Source organism: Neoarius graeffei, chromosome 25 (assembly GCF_027579695.1).
Source record: "Neoarius graeffei isolate fNeoGra1 chromosome 25, fNeoGra1.pri, whole genome shotgun sequence".
NCBI lineage: Eukaryota > Metazoa > Chordata > Actinopteri > Siluriformes > Ariidae > Neoarius > Neoarius graeffei.
Genome location: NC_083593.1, coordinates 15,621,478 through 15,641,530, shown reverse-complemented (window position 1 = coordinate 15,641,530; position 20,053 = coordinate 15,621,478). Strand labels below are relative to the sequence as shown.

At 42.6% G+C, this 20,053-nt stretch overlaps 1 protein-coding gene across 2 annotated transcripts in view; it reads left to right on the top strand.

The window, feature by feature from the left end:
- hlcs (holocarboxylase synthetase (biotin-(proprionyl-CoA-carboxylase (ATP-hydrolysing)) ligase)) overlaps positions 1 to 20,053 on the top strand; it is a 96,735-nt gene that overhangs the window by 41,068 nt on the left and 35,614 nt on the right. For both annotated transcript variants that reach the window (XM_060909149.1, XM_060909150.1), the window contains exon 6: positions 2,745 to 3,016. In XM_060909149.1, coding sequence (XP_060765132.1) covers positions 2,745 to 3,016 — 272 coding nt within the window. The remainder of the gene's footprint in view (positions 1 to 2,744; positions 3,017 to 20,053) is intronic.

Genomic DNA, 20,053 nt, shown 5'->3' with positions numbered 1-20,053 from the left:
TCGCCATTCTGATTGCGACGCGGGGAGCGAATCTGTAAACAAGCAGCTCATTGGCTGGCTAGGTGTGCCACAAGCCAATCACAATCACTTGACCGGAAAGGCATGTCTGCTTGGGCGGAAGCCTTCTGCGGCAGTTACATTTTGACACGCGAGCAATGTTTCACCATAAAAATTCCGTAATTTCCATCTGTTTTCCGCGATCACAGAAAATCATTGGCCCTATGAGAGTGAGACAGTGAGAGAGCCACCCCCCCCCCCCCCCCCCCCAAAAAAAAAAAATCTTAACGGATTTACAAGATTTGGAAAAATGACTTTTTCGGAACCGAAAAAAACAGAGCTTCCGGCTCAACAGTATTATTTTGAGAAATAAAACAATCTTTGGATATACATTTGTTCATTTTTGTATACATATTACTCATTCTCTGCAGTGGTCTGAATTATTTGTTATTAAATAGTTAATGTAAGTAAGTAAATGTTAATAAGTCAAATTTACTACTTTAAAAAAACATTTTTAAAAAAATCGTGGGTGTATCGAATCGTGGGTCAAAAATCGCGATACGAATCGAATCGTGAGTTGGGTGTATCGTTACAGCCCTTATATATATATATTGTGTGTGTATGTATTAAAAAGTATATAAAATACACACACACACACTTGTGTATGTGTCTTATTTCCTTCCTTCCTCTTATGGAGCTACCACTGTGTGATGCTAGCTGTTGTGTGGATCATTTCAAGTGAATATAATCCCTTAACTAAAAGCTCGATGGCTGCTTTAACAGAATGCAAAAAAACAACAACCCAAAAACCATTACCACACATGGATGAAAAGGTAAACCTTTATCCTATGATGTAACATTTCTATCTCCATGGGAGTATTCTGACCAGGACACCGGTGTCCTCAGGGCATGATGGATCACTGGATGGTTTAAAGAGTAGGAATGTTATGTAAATAATGTGCTATTGTCTTTGCAGTTATTGGATCTCAGGGATTTGGGCTGACATGTTAGATTGAGTTTACCACCACTACCATCAAAACATCTTTGCGTTCATCTGTCCGTCTCTCTCGTGTTCTGATGTTCCATATTTTTATTCCATAAAAATATGGAATAAAATTACGTAGATAGAGGTCAAGAGATTCAGTTAATATTCACATTAACCATTAAAAGGAGGCGGGGCAGAAATCTCAGTGACTTTCACCGTGGCATGGTTGTTGGGGCAGGTGGACTAGTTTGAGTATTTCAGAAACTGCTGATCTCCTGGGATGTGCACGCGGATCAGTTTACACAGAATGCTGAGAAAACAACAAAACGTAGCGAGCGGCAGTTTTGCCAAAGGAGAATGACCAGGCGAATGGTTTGAGCTGACAGGAAGTCTACGGTAGCTCAAATAACCACTCTTTACAAATGTGGTGAGCAGAAAAGCATTTCAGAACCCGCAGCAGGTCAAACCTCGAGGCGGATGGGTTACAACAACATTTCTATCAGCCAAGAGCATGAATTTAAGGATACAGTGATTACAGGCTCACTGAATCTACAGTTGAAGATTTAAAAAAAAAAAAAAAACTAGTGTGTGTGGTTTTTTTTTTTTTTTTCTATTCTATCTTCAACTGGTCAGTTTTGACGAGTCTGTCAATTCTTACACAAAGCTCAATTCTGTATTAATACGTTTTAACATGCTTAACAAAATACATCACCACAATACAGTGACCTTTACCGTAGTTAATGAAAAGGGTTTGAATGGAGCCCCTTTGTTAACCAAGAGCACATTCTGTCTGGATGGGTCAGTGTTTATCTTATGCGTGCTTCAAAAATATGAGAGAATCTGTCTTGGGGAAATCCACTGAAGCAGCTGAGGTGTGTGGCCATACTGATTAATTGAGTTTGTTCAGGGAGTAGCAAGCAAACTAGACCGCTCAGGGGAAAACTTTGTAATGAAGCCAATATGCTCGCTAATTGATTATCCATGTGTGTTGATCATTTAATTAAAGAACCCCTGATTATTTGGCTCGATGTACAACAGGTCACAAGGAGTAATGTTGATCACTTTGGTTCTGAAGCGACAGGCAGTCACATGCACAAAGCAGTTCAATGAAGTTATCGATCACAACTAAAAGTCCTTTGCTAGTGAGTTATTTGATTTAAATAGCTATTAATTAAACAATTTAGCACTCCAGCGGGCGGCACGGTGGTGTAGTGGTTAGCGCTGTCGCCTCACAGCAAGAAGGTCCAGGTTCGAGCCCCGTGCCCGGCGAGGGCCTTTCTGTGTGGAGTTTGCATGTTCTCCCCGTGTCCGCGTGGGTTTCCTCCGAGTGCTCCGTTTTCCCCCACAGTCCAAAGACATGCAGGTTAGGTTAACTGGTGACTCTAAATTGACCGTAGGTGTGAATGTGAGTGTGAATGGTTGTCTGTGTCTATGTGTCAGCCCTGTGATGACCTGGCGACTTGTCCAGGGTGTACCCCGCCTTTCGCCCGCAGTCAGCTGGGATAGGCTCCAGCTTGCCTGCGACCCTGTAGAAGGATAAAGCGGCTAGAGATAATGAGATGAGATGAGCACTCCGGCGTTAAACGCGCTCCACTCCGGAGTTTTGACTGAGCACTAACTGTCTTTGGATCTCAGCAACGTACAGTAGGAATGTTAATAAGGTTGTCCATTTACGTATGAATGCTATCATTCGAACAGATTTGTGTAAAGAATTAAATGATTGATTGATTTAAGGAGGATCTTTCATGTGTTTCTTGTACAGGAGCTGAAGAATGCGTTTGTACGCTGGCTGAGAGAGCATGTGGATAGCGAGGGCATTGTGCGCTCTCAGAAGACAAGCCTGAGGGTGAGCTGGGGCCGAGAGGAGCTGGTCGAGTTAGGCGATGGAGAGCTAGCACTGCACACCGAGGCCCCAGAATTCCTCTCTGAGCATTTCAGCATGGAGACGTACAGGCAGCACCTGCAGAGCCAGCGGCTGGGACACACGCTGCTCTATGCTGATGTCACTCCTACCACTATGGACCTGCTAGAGGGGTGTGTACACCATCCAGCAAATGATTTTAATTGTGTCAATGGAAGTTGTTGCTAATTAGCTCTTGTCTGTGCCCATGTGAGTTTCCTCTGGGCTCTCCGGTTTCCTCCAACCTCCCAAAAACATGCCGGTTGGTGGATTTGGTGCCCTAAATTTCCCCTTGGTGTGAAGGAGTGTATGAATGGTGTCCTGTAGTGAACTCCTGTCTCAGCCAGGGTGCATCTCCCCACCCCAAGTGTTCCCGGGATCAGCTCCGGATCATATTAAAGCGTGGTACTTAATAGAATTAATTTAATGCAAATTGTGACTCTCACTCAGGAGCTGTCTTCTTTATTATATTCTTCTTCTTATTATTATTCTTGGAACATTTTAGGACGTTATTTCTCCCTCAGTTTTCAACCAATCATAACCAAATTTCTTTTTTTTTTTAAATATTTTTTTGGGCTTTTTTCACCTTTATTGGATAGGACAGTGTAGAGACAGGAAATGAGCAGGAGAGACAGGGAGGGATCGGGAAATGACCTCGGGTCGGAATCGAACCCGGGTCCCCGGATTTATGGTATGATGCCTTATCCACCTGAGCCACGACGCCCCCCATAACCAAATTTCATACACTACCGTTCAAAAGTTTGGGGTCACCCAGACAATTTTGTGTTTTCCATGAAAAGTCACACTTTTTTATTTACCACCATAAATTGTAAAATGAATAGAAAATATAGTCAAGACATTTTTCTGGCCATTTTGAGCATTTAATCGACCCCACAAATGTGATGCTCCAGAAACTCAATCTGCTCAAAGGAAGGTCAGTTTTATAGCTACTCTAAAGAGCTCAACTGTTTTCAGCTGTGCTAACATGATTGTACAAGGGTTTTCTAATCATCCATTAGCCTTCTGAGGCAATGAGCAAACACATTGTACCATTAGAACACTGGAGTGAGAGTTGCTGGAAATGGGCCTCTATACACCTATGGAGATATTGCACCAAAAACCAGCTAGAATAGTCATTTAGCACATTAGCAATGTATAGAGTGTATTTCTGATTAGTTTAAAGTGATCTTCATTGAAAAGAACAGTGCTTTTCTTTTAAAAATAAGGAAATTTCAAAGTGACCCCAAACTTTTGAACAGTAGTGTATAAAGAATACCTCTGGGCTGAATTACATTGCTGTGACTTTTGGTGCTGATCTGGATCACTGAACCGGAATGATCCATGATAAAAGGGATTTTTCCAATCACTTTGTCAATTTTCTTATTTTGTTCAGGGCGGCAAGGCGCAACTTTTCCTCACTAAGCATCATTCTCGATTTCTTACTGCTCCAGATTTATAGGTTACAGTGGCCAGAAGTCCCGGTTTGTAACAGCTAGAGCGCAGATTATTGTGACCTTCGTCACAGTCTCCTATCTTTTAAGTTGCTACTGAACATGAAGGAAGGAAGGAATAAACAAGAATTCCTGCGATTTATACAGTATCTTATTATGACCATTTTTGTTTTCTTTTTTTAAACGGGCATGTTTTCTGCTTTCAGGAGCTCAGCATACTGTATAAGGCCAAAGTAATATCAGAGGAACTCATTGTGATTCTCTGGTTATTCATATAACTACTGTATTTGCACTGACACTTTTTAGTTTCTGAACACCTTGTATTATATTTTAGCATTTTTCTATAAATGACATTTAAATGGCGAGCGAATTGAAATGTTAGAAATGGTTTTATTCCTTGAAAGACTCTACATCTTGGCTGAAATGTTTATCACTCTTATTAGGCACTTGTAGTCCCAATAGGATCCAAGAGTGAGCAGTTGATTGTGGAACGTATTATGTCTTTTTTTTTTTTTGAGTTACTTATGCCACTTACTGGACACAGAGTAGCTCAAAACCAATAATTAAGTCCTTCAGTGGAAAACTCAAACCGTGTTCCAGTGCTGTGGTTACACTGCATTCAGAAAGTATTACCTAAAAGCACTTGAGGCCATGGTGCATTCACATACCTTGATGTAATAGGCCACATTACATTGTCATACCTAAACACCTGGCATTAGAGCCTTCGATGGTGGCACTGCCAGTGGTGGCTGCTGTGGCGCTGGTGGGGGAGGCGTCCATCTTCCCACATTTAGGGGTGGGGTGGGGGGGCATCAATTGAAGATTTGAGCTGGAACTGATTTAATGCATGAGTGAGCTCACTGCAGTAGGGCCGGCTGTGCCTAATGGAGCTCTTTGTCTGCGGCTCCCCTTAACACGGCAAACTCGCCAGTCAACAGGCTGGATCACAGGCGCAGGTGGGAGCCATTAGAGCTGTCATAAAGTTTGAAAAATGGATTCTGGAGCGCAGCTGAAGTGATTGGAAGTGACAGTGTTGTCATTAGGCTTGTAGGCTAACGAAAAAAAGCAAGGTGGAGGAGGAAAAAAGAAACATGGCTACAGTTTGATTTCCCTCTTGCTTGATTATGAGAGTAATTTCCAGATGTCCTCTGTTTTACAGTCTGATTAAATAGTAGTATTTTTTTTTCTTAACAGTCTTTTCGAGATCACATCCTCCAAGTGCCTTAGCATGCTCTGTATCCTTTTGTATTTTACAAAGAAAGAGAGCAGGTCTGTGCAAGGTCATAAGCCAATTACCACTTCGATTAACGTGTTGAGAGTCGACACTTTCTCTTCCTTGGTCGTCTTTATTCTTTTTGCTTCAGCTTTGCAAATGTATAACTGCAAATTATAGGTTCTTTTAATCTTTAATGTCTGTTTAGAATGCGCTTTTGTTCAGCACCCTGCTGTAAAATCAGTTTGCTTTAAAGCACGAGGAAGTGTGTGTGTGTGTGTGTGTGTGTGTGTGTGTGTATACATGAGCCGATAGTCGAGTTGGCTATAAGCCATGTACAACGAGATTGAGTGAGTGGAATAACTGTTTTATTCTATCCACATTCACTGGATTTTGAGAAACGGAGCATTTTTATTTTTTGCAAATTCAATAAATAAAAACTTTATACAAAACATCTGACAATCATTTCCACTTAGAATGTAAACAAACTGGTGAAATGACAGTATCAATTTGTGAAAAAATGTTCTAATAATAATTCTTGAAAAATACATACGCTCTTCACATTTAAATACTTTTATTCCCTGTTTTGTTGCTTTTTTTTTTTTAGGGGGTTTTGTTTTCGAGTTTTTATTTCGTCCTCGGTTGGTTCAGCAACAGGCGCCGCCGTTTTGGTTTTCTCTACTCACGGTACATGAGCTGATATCCTAGTAGTCGAGTAGCCAATCAGAGCGCACGATTTCTCATATCCAGTGAATGTGGATAGAAATATATAATGCTTCTCCAGAAAGGATCAATTATTCAAACTTGAGTTTAGCCTTATAAAAAAACTTTTCCCTATTATTTGGCTGGAAGTGTGTGGGGCTTATGGTAGTGGTATCAACAGGTTGTTAGTAGATTTTACAAAATGTGTATATATCAGGGGCGATTTCTCAGAGACAACAAGGGAAGCCGAGCTTCCCCTAAAATTCTCTCCCCAAACTGCGGCGTCTACGACGTTGAATTCTCATTAAAACAATAACTTGCATAACATAATATATGCCCAAGATTGTATTTATGTTCATAACTATTCTGTAACTTATTTGAGTGATGTCTGACGAACTTGCAGTTCGCTACGAGAATCACCTTTGCTGCCAGGCTGTAACCTTTCTTATTTCAATGGGCTCTATGGACTGGCAGCAGTGTTGCCAGATTGGGCGGTTTTAAGTGCATTTTGGCGGGTTTTGAATATATTTTGGGATGGAAAACGTCAGCAGTATCTGGCAACACTGACTGGCAGCCGGGTATCCGTTGCAGTCTACGAGACGGCTCTGAACAGCCAATTTCGGCTAGTTGTTATTGGTTAAAATCAACAAAATCGTCACTTCCAGGGAAACCGGGCTTCTCTGGGACTAAACGAGACAGTGGGAGGGACAAGAAGCCGGGCTGATAAAGGATTATTGGAGGTAGTGTTTGAAAGACATGAGGAGGGCGGTACTTAGGCGAGGAACACGGAAGTATGATCAGTCAGTCCCTAGCGGATGTCGAGAAAGTGTAGTCGTGTGCCAAAGTGCTGTCCGAATTTCTTTTCATATAAACGTTTCTTCTCATTGATGTCTCTGTACATTACTCTGTAAATGTAAATATTACTCGTTGTGCTCTGTTAACTTTCATCCATTCTATCAGTTTGATCATTCGTGAATTCACTCGTTTATTTCATTTGTAGTTCAATCTGGTTGTAGGCTAGCCTGAGCCTTATTGGGATCTGCAGTGCTAGCTGCTAACAGAAATTGGTGAAGTCTCTGGAAAGCACAACCAGCTGGTATGACAGGGTCACAGACCATTTTCTGGAAAAGGAGCGGAGGGAAGAATTTGTGTATAAATAGTGTTCATGTTCATGAATCTGAAGTGTGTATATTGTTCAGTAATGTTAAGAGAATGGTGGGCTCTGTGTTATAGGTTATACCTGGGTATAATATTCAAGGTTGTGTGTGTTGCATAGCCTACCTGGTCATGAATTTCCAGACTGTGTTGCAGAAGATGTTCAAGGATGTGTTGCACAGCTGGGTGTTGTGTTAAAGACTCTGTGTTGCATATCAGGGTATGATGTTCAAGGCTCTTCGTTGAATAGCCAGTGATTTTTTGGATGTTTGATATTTTTGATTAAGGATATGAGGCACTAGCCTGGCAAGCCAGACTATAACATGAAACGTACAAGCAAAAATACTTTCTGCCACTAGGTAGGGTTGTCTAGTTCACTGTGCTAATGGGGCACACCTTTCTATGCTTTGATATCCGGCCTACAGGTTTTACGATGAATGCGTAAAATGGGCTTCCCCCATTTTAAAAACCAGCAGCCGCCACTGGTATATATCAGGGTTTTTTAAAAATAATAATAATTTGGGGTACGTGCTTTAATATCATGCCCTTTTGTTTTGGATGGTTTATTTTTTTCCAGTAGGCGGAAAACTTCCAATCCAGGACTAAAATTTTCAGTCCTTGTCAGACAATTTTAGCTTTGTGTAAAATGAATGAAAACAAGCAAGAAAATCAAGGACTATTATTTATTCCACAACGTCCTATTCGACAGTGTCCTTTCCAGCACGTTGAAACGGTCAGTTGCTGATATTTTTTGTATCAGTTTATCATTGAACACATCAAACCTCATTTCTGAATTTCTCAAGCAGACGGTTGTTAGTTTCCTCATCCTGCTCATCAAAGCTCTCATAGCCTGCATCAAGATCAGAATCCTGCTCATAACACTCCTCCATGTGAGGAACAGGTTCTTCAACATCTCCATCAGAACCAGCCACAGCTTCACTTTCAACATCAACAGTATCACACATCTGAACATCTTGCTGCTGGTTCCTGCTAGTCTTGACAGCACGATCAGTAGTCACAAAACATGAGTTTTTTACCGTAATCGTAACGAAGCCAAGGCCTCCCAACTCGCCATACCTCTTGAAAACGACGACATGGCTGCTTCCTCCCCCTTCAGAATTGACAGATGTTTTCCTTTTGAAAGCAACTTACGGTTTGACGTGTTCAATTTTGCATTTTTTCCCAAAAAAAACAATGCACGCTTTTACCGGCTGCATTCAGCATGGACATTTTGACAGTGAGCAACCAAAAGAGGTAGTAAGGCGACTTTTGATTGGATAAAGGGAGAGGCCTCAATAGACAGACCAATCAGAGCCATCCATACAGTGACAAGGTAAACAAATATGGCGCGAATGCATTCGGACAGCATATCGATCGATAACGTATCTTCTCAATGAACTAAGTAGGTCGCTGCGAGAAAACTCTGTGCAACATTGACGTGTATTTAAGGTATGTGAAACCGCGTAAAGACATTGATGCATGGAGTATTAGAACTTTGTTTATTAAGTTGCGATAAATACAATATTTGTGAGTTGTTTTCTCACGTTAAATTCAGGCATGTTTTAGATTTGGATGTTTATATTGGTAATTACAATAGCTATCGGTCAGGTTGACTGGGGGTTCAAAAGTTTGGGGTCACTTTGAAATTTCCTTATTTTTGAAAGAAAAGCACTGTTCTTTTCAATGCAGATCACTTTAAACTAATCAGAAATCCACTCTATACATTGCTAATGTGGTAAATGACTATTCTAGCTGGTTTTTGGTGCAATATCTCCATAGGTGTATAGAGGCCCATTTCCAGCAACTCTCACTCCAGTGTTCTAATGGTACAATGTGTTTGCTCATTGCCTCAGAAGGCTAATGGATGATTAGAAAACCCTTGTACAATCATGTTAGCACAGCTGAAAACAGTTGAGCTCTTTAGAGAAGCTATAAAACTGACCTTCCTTTGAGGAGATTGAGTTTCTGGAGCATCACATTTGTGGGCTCGATTAAATGCTCAAAATGGCCAGAAAAATGTCTTGACTATATTTTCTATTCGTTTTACAACTTATGGTGGTAAATAAAAGTGTGACTTTTCATGGAAAACACAAAATTGTCTGGGTGACCCCAAACTTTTGAACAGTAGTGTATGTTAATTACGTAGGACAACTGAATTTTTCGTCTGTCATGGCTGGTGTCCGACGATATTTCGGGAACACTGAATGTGGCTCACATCTTGTTACAGGTCACACTTTTTGCACAAATTGCTTTTCTTGTATTTGCAGCATAATTTCCTTTTTTGAAAGGTATCATTGGCAGTTTTCTGAAATGGATGAAACCTTAATGAAGCAAAATATCCATTTTGCCAAGAAGATAAAGAGGCCTATAGCAGGCAGAGTAATAAGGCACTATTGGGTTTTGGGTATAGTATAAGCTTGTATTGACTGAAGACTGAACTGAAAAGGGAGAAGCTGTGTGACTGTGGGGGTGCGATGGTACAGGGTGTGTGTGTGTGTGTGTGTGTGTGTGTGTGTGTGTGTGTGTGTGTGTGTGTGTGTGTGTGCAAGGGCAAGAGAGAAAGAGTGAGATGGAGGGGGAGCGGTATGTTTGGCCAGAGTATTAGTGCTTTGTTTGACCAGAACAGCCTAATAATAGGTAGAGGCAGAGACAGGCCAGTGTTCTCACAAGGTCATAACTGGGCCAGAATCCCAATGCCCCCACTCACCATGGGGCAAGGGCATCTCCCAGCAGGCCTAGTGTGCACGACACTGCTACTGCCTGCTCTTATTAACACTTGTGTTAATGGATTCTTCTCCTAAGCTCATCATTTAGCATCAGCCGAGTTTGTTATTAATTAATAACTTCACATTCCTTTTTTTTTTTTTTTTTTTTTTAGGAGTATGGTTGATTCCTGATGAATTACATCGTCAGGTACATCTGGGTGACCCACCAATGTAATATTATCTCCGAGATTACAAGTATGAGATGCACGTTGTGTATCATGAAGTTGTCTCATCTCATCTCATTATCTCTAGCCGCTTTATCCTTCTACAGGGTCGCAGGCAAGCTGGAGCCTATCCCAGCTGACTACGGGCAAAAGGCGGGGTACACCCTGGACAAGTCGCCAGGTCATCACAGGGCTGACACATAGACACAGACAACCATTCACACTCACATTCACACCTACGGTCAATTTAGAGTCACCAGTTAGCCTAACCTGCATGTCTTTGGACTGTGGGGGAAACCGGAGCACCCGGAGGAAACCCACGCGGACACGGGGAGAACATGCAAACTCCGCACAGAAAGGCCCTCGCCGGGCACGGGGCTCAAACCCGGACCTTCTTGCTGTGAGGCGACAGCGCTAACCACTACACCACCGTGCCGCCCTCATGAAGTTGTATTGTAATATAATATTTTTACAGTAATGCCTATCCCTGCTGTCAGGGAATCATATAACCTGATGTGCTTTTTGGATTCAGGTACATTTTTCATGTCTAACACTAACCTGTACGGCTGCTCATGTCAGTTAAAGTGCCATTCCACCATTGGATGTATTCTTTGGCATAAAATACAATATATTTTATGACAACATGACTAGACAGAGAAATCTTTTAGCTTCAAAATGATATATCAAACATAATTTTTTGACAACGACAAGTATATTAATTTTGCGACCAAAGTCACCTACCCTTTTAATTTCCGCGCGGTAGTGAAACGTGACGTCATCGGCAGGTTCCCCTTCTTGTGTACCACGTGTCGGTCTATTTTTAGACCAGGAAACCCCCAAAGTGAGAGAGTCATTTCTTCTCGTATATGGGGGCCAAAAAAATTGCGAAAAATTGAGTTAATCTTTCAGTTAGCTAGATTTATTGGTATTCGCTAGATTTATTGGTATTATTTTTATCGCGTTCTATCCGCCATTGCTGATATGTGCCACGTCACACTTCACGTGGTACACAAGAAGGGGAACCTGCCGATGACATCACGCGCGGAAATTAAAAGGGTAGGTGACTTTGGTCGCAAAATTAATATACTTGTCGTTGTCAAAAAAGTATGTTTGATATATCATTTTGAAGCTAAAGGATTTCTCTATCTAGTGATACCATTTATATATGTTGTCAAAATATATTGTATTTTATGCCAAAGAATACATTCAATGGTGGAATGGCACTTTAAGCGTGCAAGGTGTTTATTGGTTAAGCATAAGGGAGCAGTCCCACATCATGCTTGTCCATGTCAATTTGCAGACGGCTACACATACAGACATACCGTACGCGTTTGCACAGATTTAATGATCATTTTCCTGCTGTTGCAATTTAGATTCTTGTGCCTGAAGCTCTCTGCCATCATGCGTATAAGCAAAAGGTTTTCAGTTCACCTGAAGCTACAGAGGTCACTCAGAAGGCCATTTTAAAGTGAACTTTTCCTGAAGTATTATAATTACACGGAAGGATATAATGTTTTATTTCCTCTGCAACTCTCTTACATTCCTGGCTTTCGAAACCGTAGGTTACGCGAGCTCATCGGGCAATATTACTCCACTGAGGTCTATTTTAGAAGCGAATGCATAAGTAGGTCAGTCAAACACCTTCCTCTTGATGTCCAAGAGTAATTAACATGCACGCCCCCACACATGCACATTGCAGACTGAGGCACCGCTGTTGGCCCCCATTGCTGCAATCAGTGCTTGTTTTAACAGCGAATCCGAAATCCAAACGGACACTGTGCGGAATTAGACTCCGTTTCCTGTGAAAAACACTAACGCTGGGTAAGGAGTGGGAGGGAGGGGGGAAGGAAAAGGTTCACAGTTACTAAAGCAGCAGGTTTGTACATAAAGCAAAAGTGGTCCAATTGACCTTGCAGACTCTCCGACCAATTATCTAAAATTGTAAGCAGATGCTATGAGCCCTTATTTCATATTCTTATTCCTCCGTCAGTGCCAGATGGTCCAAGAGTTTACATCGCTGCTGAGAATAGAGCAGAGGGTTAGGCTGGGAGAATGAACATGCACTGATAGGTCTGGCCATTCTGACTACAAACATCATGCAGCACTAAACATTATACAAAACAATGTGGTGTTAAAGATGATTAAAAGTGACGGTGATAAAACTGAATTGAACTTGAGTTGAAATTATTTTTATGATTCGTTTTGGTCACAGCCAAATATATGAAAGTTTTGTATTCTGTATGCTAACCGTTCATGGCTGAGAGAGAGAGAGAGATATGAGTCTGACTTGATCCAGTAATGGTCAAAGATTCTGATTGATCAGCTCTGAGCCTCTGTTTGAAAATGATAATGTGTGCGGCTCTTCAGAAAACAGGATTATTCCAATTAATCGCATTTACAGATTTGAGCTCTTCTATCGATCATCACATTTTTTTTTTGCCTGCCACTGATCAATACTAATATGCTTTATGGTAAGTGAGGAAAATCCACTTTTAAAGACGTGCACTGATGCCAACAATCAGCATGTTTTTTGTTTGAATTGCATTTCCAGATCAAGCCAGAAGTTTGTGGTTGATGTAACCACAGAACCCAGGAATGTTTACGATAACTTTCTAGAAGTTGTTTTCGAGAGAGTATTAGAAGTTAGGAGTTTTGATGAATAAGCATGTGTATTCTGATCGTTTGTAGCGGCTGTGCTATCTACGCCAAGGGCCTAAGCACTTCGATCCTGTCATTCGCTGTTGGACAACTTTATCTCGGCTTATTAATAGGGAGTGAAAGACTAAAAGCAGTTTTAGCAGAGTAAGAGTAAGGACTGGCGAGGCAAATCCTGCTTTTGTTTGTGTGTGTGTCCTTCTCTCTGATCTCTCTGTGATGGTGGCTCTGTGTTCTCTGACCCTCACCCACACACCCCCCTCTCCAGTCACTGTGTAAGTGACCCTTTGGGCTCAGCAGCCTGTGATCTGCATTCTCCCACACATGATGTGCTCTCGGCAGTGAAAGCTATCCGTCCTCGGAGGAGTTCTCTCCCTTTTGGTCCTTTTGTGTTTCTTTGTCATGAGTGTGTTGTAATCAGGAGTTTTACAATGGCAGGACAGAAGAGGCTTCCAGACAATTCTGCCTTTCAGAGGCCTGGTTGCTGCTCATTCGCTGATAACCCTGTACTACACACACAATCTTATCACTAGGGCCCTTTCTTGATAATGCTGAGAAAGTCTGTGGTGTCTTCTCGCATCAACTTGGTTTTCCTTATCCATCCATCCATTATCTGTACAGGGTCGCAGGCAAGCTGGAGCCTATCCCAGCTGACTATGGGCGAGAGGCAGGGTACACCCTGGACAAGTCGCCAGGTCATTGCATGTCTTTGGACTGTGGGGGGGGGAAACCGGAACACCTGGAGGAAGCCCACACAGACACGGGGAGAACATGCAAACTCCACACAGAAAGGCCCTCGTCGGTCCTCAAACCCAGGACCTTCTTGCTGTGAGGTGACCGTGCTAACCACTACACCACCATGCTGCCGGTTTTCCTTGTCACTAATCTTACTATCTTCACTCAATGAACTGTTTGAGGTAGCCACTATTGTTTGGCGCTGTTGCTCAAAACTTATTCTTCTGATGGGGTTGGTGTTTCTGGGCTGGCACCATCTCCTTCGAGCACTGACCTCCTTGACCAGGGACTTATGCATACTTGCCAAAAGTATGGTTGAGTGGAGCATACCCCATGAGCCTGATAAGTTAGTTGGACTCTGCTGACCTGCGTAATGGGGCTGGAGTCAGGTCACCCATCATTCTCCTCCCTCTGTGTTTTTTTTTTTTCCTCTGCTCAAAGTTTCTTCTACACTCCTTGCCATCTACTGACTGGCAGGCTGGTGGTTAAATGTTGCTAGCATTGGTTGAGTTGATTCTCTTGCCAGCCATAAATGCCTACATCTGACAAGGATGATGAGTTCAGTACAAAACCAGAAAAGCATCCAAAGACAATTTCTCGGAGTATGGATGACCTGGTAGCAAATTTGGCTCAACTAAAATCATTGATTGGGGAAGCCATTAGTCTGGCTAACGCAACTTCAAAGCTCTGCGAGCATTGGTCTGGCATAGATATTAAGTCCAACCGTTTCCCAAAGCGCGTGGTTGACCCGCCTCCCTGAAATGCCTCAGTTTGCTACTGGTCGAAGCCAGAAAAGGCTGTGACAAAGCTTAAACCAATCACATCATTCTTTCCTCTGACGTATGTGACGCGACGGAAACTGCTTGAGTAACAAGCTCCGTTTTCAATGAGAACTTCCCGTTGAATGCTTTCAATACAGCATCTACCGCTGTGTCAAAGGCTTGCCGCTGCTCCATGTTCGTAATGTTTCTAGTGAATGAAGCGCTTCTAGCATAGATTCTGTAAACAATCTATGGCTTCCGGTCGCAGTTCTACTACGTCACTGCCTTGAACACGCCTCTACCCAGGGCCGTTGGAGATGCTCAAAGTTGATTGGCTCCCGATTTTTCGGGAGCTTGGAAGAGCTGGAGATAGCTTGCCTTGCCAGACTAAGTTCGCAACAGCCCCCCGTGTTGCGTCACACTTAGGATGGGTGGGCCCAGGCTAGGAAGCCATGGCCTAAAGGTTAGAGAAACAGCTTTGGGATCGAAAGATCCCTGGACCAGCAAGAATGGCTAAAGTGCCCTTGAGCAAGGCACCTAACCCTGAACTGCTCCCTAGGCTGCTCCGGGTATGTTGTACATTGCTCTGGATAAGAGCATCTGCTAAATGCCTGTAATGATTGTTTAAATGGACTGTTTAAACTGTGACACCAAATGCACTCTCATACAGCACTGGTTGCAATATTTACTATGCCACAGCGCAAGGATTCAACTGAATGTTATAGGAGATAATTTCTCTGAGCTTCCAAATGAAGCTCTATACCCAGTATATAAAGGGCAGGGGTTTGGCTATCGACCTCACGCACACGCACACACATGCCTTACTAATTGGGCATAATATTCGGGGACCTGCTGACAATATTGCAGTGATGCAAACTCCACTTCTACCGTCAGCCCACAAATTTCTTGTATCTCAGAGTCTTACTGATATCAGACCTCAGTAAGATTGGCAGTAATCAATAAGATGTGCACTCAAAAAGTGTACCCCAAAGAACAGAAGGTTTGAGTCAATGTACTTTCTTGTTCAGAAAAAAGGTTTGCATTCAATTTTAAATATGATTGGGCTGAACTGGTTTTAATAGCCTTCCCTATACTAAAATTGCCAAATCTAATGTATGCCATACTTGCATAATGCCTATTTACAGATTCCCACCACCCCAGACCAGAGATTTACTTTCCAAGGGTAGGCAATCCAGTTACCCTTCACCTTCACCACGGTTCTTTTCAAGATGTATGCAGGTGGCCTTCTCTGCTCTGATGGCCAGAGGAATTGGGATACTGCCGTACTTGGACAACTGGTTCCTATATGCTCTCAATAACAAGTAGACTGTTTGGGATGTCTAGCTTCCTTGCTTGCATTATGGTGTCATGGTAAGCTCTGACAAGAACTGCCTGACATTGCGCAATTGACTGCACAATTCATTCGCCTGTCACTCCGTGTGGCGGACATTAATAGACAATGATAGTTTGAATCATCCAACCTGCTGTGAGGTAAGAGCTTCTGGTGAGGATGCTAGGAGGAATTTTGAACAGTTGGTTATCAGCCTGTGGCTAGACCCCCAGCCAGGTCACCTGTTCCTGTGGCATTGGCCTTTAGAGATGAAGCACAGACTGAGGATTGCTGTCTAGCAGTCCAGGAAACACGATTGGACAAGAGCCCCTAGTACATGAGTCTTGTATGCCCTTAGGTGGAAAGTGTTTTGCAGATGGAGTGCGCCTCATCTGCCAGATCTGAACAAATCCCAGAATACCAAAGTTAAATCAGAAACTGCTAGGCAGCATGGTGGTGTAGTAGTTGGCACTGTCGCCTCACGGTAAGAAGGTCCTGGGTTCGAGCCCAGCGGCCTTTCTGTGTGGAGTTTGCATGTCTGCGTGAGTTTCCTCCCTTGTCTGCGTGAGTTTCCTCCGGGTGTTTCGGTTTCCCCCACAGTCCAAAGACGTGGTTAGGTTAACATGGAGCAGCCATGGCCTGCTTGAGCAAGGGCACCTAACCCACAACTGCTCCCCAGGCGCTGTAGCATAGCTGCCCACTGCTGTGCGTATGTGTGGTGTTCACTGCTTCAGATGGATTAAATGCAGAGGTTAAATTTCACTGTGTGCTTAAGTCTGTGCTTGAGCCTACGTGTGACAAATAAAGGCTTCTTGGCTTTTTCGAGGGTTGCCCCCATCTACACTAAATGTGTTTGGAATGTCCCAGCATCTTGGATGGCAACTCTTTGGTGTCTTATAAACTTATGACCTTTCTTTGAGCTGAGGTGTCTCCATATGTAACAGTTTCCCCAGAGAGTACCATGAGATCTCCCCCTTGTGTTGATGTCTCTCATAGCCCCTCCTTTATGATCCAGATGCTGATCTGAAATGGGCGTCTCTGAAACTGTCTTTTTGCTAGTGATCACTTTAGCAAAAAGAGTGGGAGAACCACGTGCTTTGGCAATAAGCTTGCCTTGTTGGTGGCCAGATGACCCTTGAATAAACTTGTGGTTAAACCCAGGGTTTCGGCCCAAGGTCTTGTAGCAGAAATTGCAGCGTGTTCTCTGTTGTGCCTAGTGCATAGCCTATGGTGCTACATAGACCAAACAGTGGTCATCTGATCCTCACTCTATCTGCTAGTTTGTCACAGGGGAAAGACACAAGGGGCTTCCTAAACAGTAACTAGCCAACTACTGGTGGGCGTCATAAGTAGGCTGGATAACACCTTTCCAGTTTGCTAAAGTGGTTCACGTTTCTCATAGCATTGTCATGCGTTGTCCAGAAATGATGATGATGATGATGATGATGATTCAGCCATATTTGGGGAAAAATTTACTTTTTTGGATGGTCTTGCATGTATGTGCACTCACCCAAGAAGGTATAAAGGTGATTCTTGCCACTCCTGACAATGTCCCAGAGTTCATAGAACCACGGTTTCATATGTAACGAGTGTCCTACAACGAGCCTGTGACGGTGACGAAAAGGCGATCAAGTTCAAATTTATATCTATGGGATGTAGCGCATATCACTTCAGCAACTGTACACATTCACACTAGATAGCATTCTGTAGGCAGTGATGGCCCTCACAGAAAGAAGATTAAATTCCTCAACACGGTTCATTAGAATAATCAGAACCGAGCGTACTGCAAATCCAATCATACCCGAATCTTATTAATCAAATAATTAGTTCATTCATTTGCTAAATGTAGAGCAAATTGGACATGCAGTTTCTCTTGTTGAGGCAGATCAGTCCTGGACCTTTCTCTTTGGTTTGTGTACTCGTCTGGAGATAGTCCCACCTTTTCTTGTGCGAAGGGGCGGTGATGGACTTGCTGGAATGGCGGCATTTGATAGGCTGCAGTTGTAGTGAAACTCGGCCATTGTCGACGTCTAATTGCTAACTGTGGGCCTTTTTTCTATCCTCCAGCTCTCCTTTGTGGCCGTTATTAGGAATTTTTCTAATGTGTTTTCGGGTTCCTTGGTCGCAGACGACCTCTGAGCTGCTTGGTGGACGGGTTTTCAAAATGAGATTAACTTTGGAGGAATACATTAGACTGTGTATTGCAAAGCTCACAGACTTGAGCTCTGGCTTATTATAGGTTGTCCACTTCAGGCCCTCACACCCCTGATCTTGCCCGACACACACACACACACACACACACACACACACACACACACACACACACCCCTCGGCCTCACAGCTCTTATTGAAGGTGCCTCTTTGTGCCAGTAAGAGTGTTCTGTTTAGGAGAGAGTTGTTTGAGCTGATCCAAGCCTGATCTCATATTTGTGTAGCAGAAATTAATTTGATGCCACTTTGCATGCTAATCTATCAAGATTGATTTCCACTGGACAAAGGCAGAGAAAGAGAGAGCAAAGGGCAAGAGAGAAAGTCCACTCTCAATGTCTTATTTTTGTTGCTCAGTTCCCATCTTGCATTCTTTCTCCAATCTTTCATTTTTTTTCTCCTCATATAATGTAAGATTTATTTGAACTCTTTTTTTTTTCACATTTTCTAGATTCAGTAAGCAATTTGACATAATTATTCCTGAAAAACTTGAAATTTTTTAAAGCTTGCAGTGGATTATATGGAGACATGAGGCGTATCGCCACAAAATAAGTCCAGTTGGTCAAAAAATGAAGTTGTTTTATTGAATATTCTAAATTTGTAGTTATTTATCTTTAAAATAAGGGGTCGTTTGTTAAATTTGGTGCAGCCAATCCGGCTAAATTAGCAAAAATGTTTGTCATCATCATCTTAACGGGGTGACGTTGGACCCAACTCTAACATTTAAAACTCCCATCAAGAAGGTCTCAAATACCATCAAGTTTAATCTGCAGAATTTTAAATAAATTAGACCTTTCTTAACAACCGGTGCCGCCAAGGCGTACCTGCATTGTATGATCTTGTCTCACATCAACTACTGCTTCTCAAATTGGTCCTTCACAGGTGTCACGACTCTCAGACCAATTGAACAACTTTACAAGAGAGCCCTAAAGGTACTTGATAAAAGAACATATTCGTACCATTATTGCAACATCCTGGAAAAATATAACCTTTTTTTTAGTTTTGACAATTTTAAGCTTTTTAAACATGTATGTGTGATCTATAAATCCCTACACGGATTGTACCCGCCTCCCCTGGAAGAGTTCATAAAAAAACAGCCAGATAGGAGCATAGGGACCAGAGCCGTCATAAGAGGGGACTGTGAGGTGCAATTTAGGCTCCATCCACACGACAACGCCAACGAGATTTTAAAAAAAAAAATATCGCGTCCACATGGGCAACGGATCAGTAAAATATCAGGTACATATGGCAACGCAACGCTTGCTGAAAACGATGCAATACACATGCCACACCTCTAGGTGCGCTGTAAGACGGTCCCATCGGAGACACCAGAATAATAGAAGAAGTAAGGACGCATGCGCATAAACTATTATGCGCGAGACTTCATATTAACCACAGTCAGAAAAATCTGTTCGTAAAATTACGTTATAATGACCAAATACAATGAAAAGTATTTTTCCAGTCTCACCTGTGAAAGGTAATCCCATGTGATCTCGTTTGGACGGTAAACCTGTTGGTACAGTTCAACGCAGCACATGAATGAGGCATCTTTATTCTCCGCTTTGCCCCATCCAATATGGCGGCGAGGATGACGTATGATTCTACGTGGAAGGCGGCGTCTTTAATGGTCCGGAATAAATTGAATGCTACACGTTGATGGATTAATTTGTTCTTCTACGCCCTTTTTGAGGAATGTATTGTAGGACTTAAACCAACATCTGAAGAGGTGAGATCGCTCCTTTTTTTTCCCCTATTTTTGCTGGCGGGATTGACTCTGCCCTAAGGGCTATTCTCTCTCTCTCTCTCTCTCTCTCTCTCTCTCTCTCTCTCTCTCTCACTTTGCACCATTACACTATAAATATTCACAGTGAAAATATTTTGTAAGCGCATTTCATGAACCAAGTTATAGGATTTGTTGACAACTCGCATCGAGTTCGTTACACTTCTGCCCGGCGTGAAGCACATGTGGTTGTGACGTCATCGTAAACAAATCCGTTCTACTCATCCAGACGACTTCGCAACGGCGCCGTTG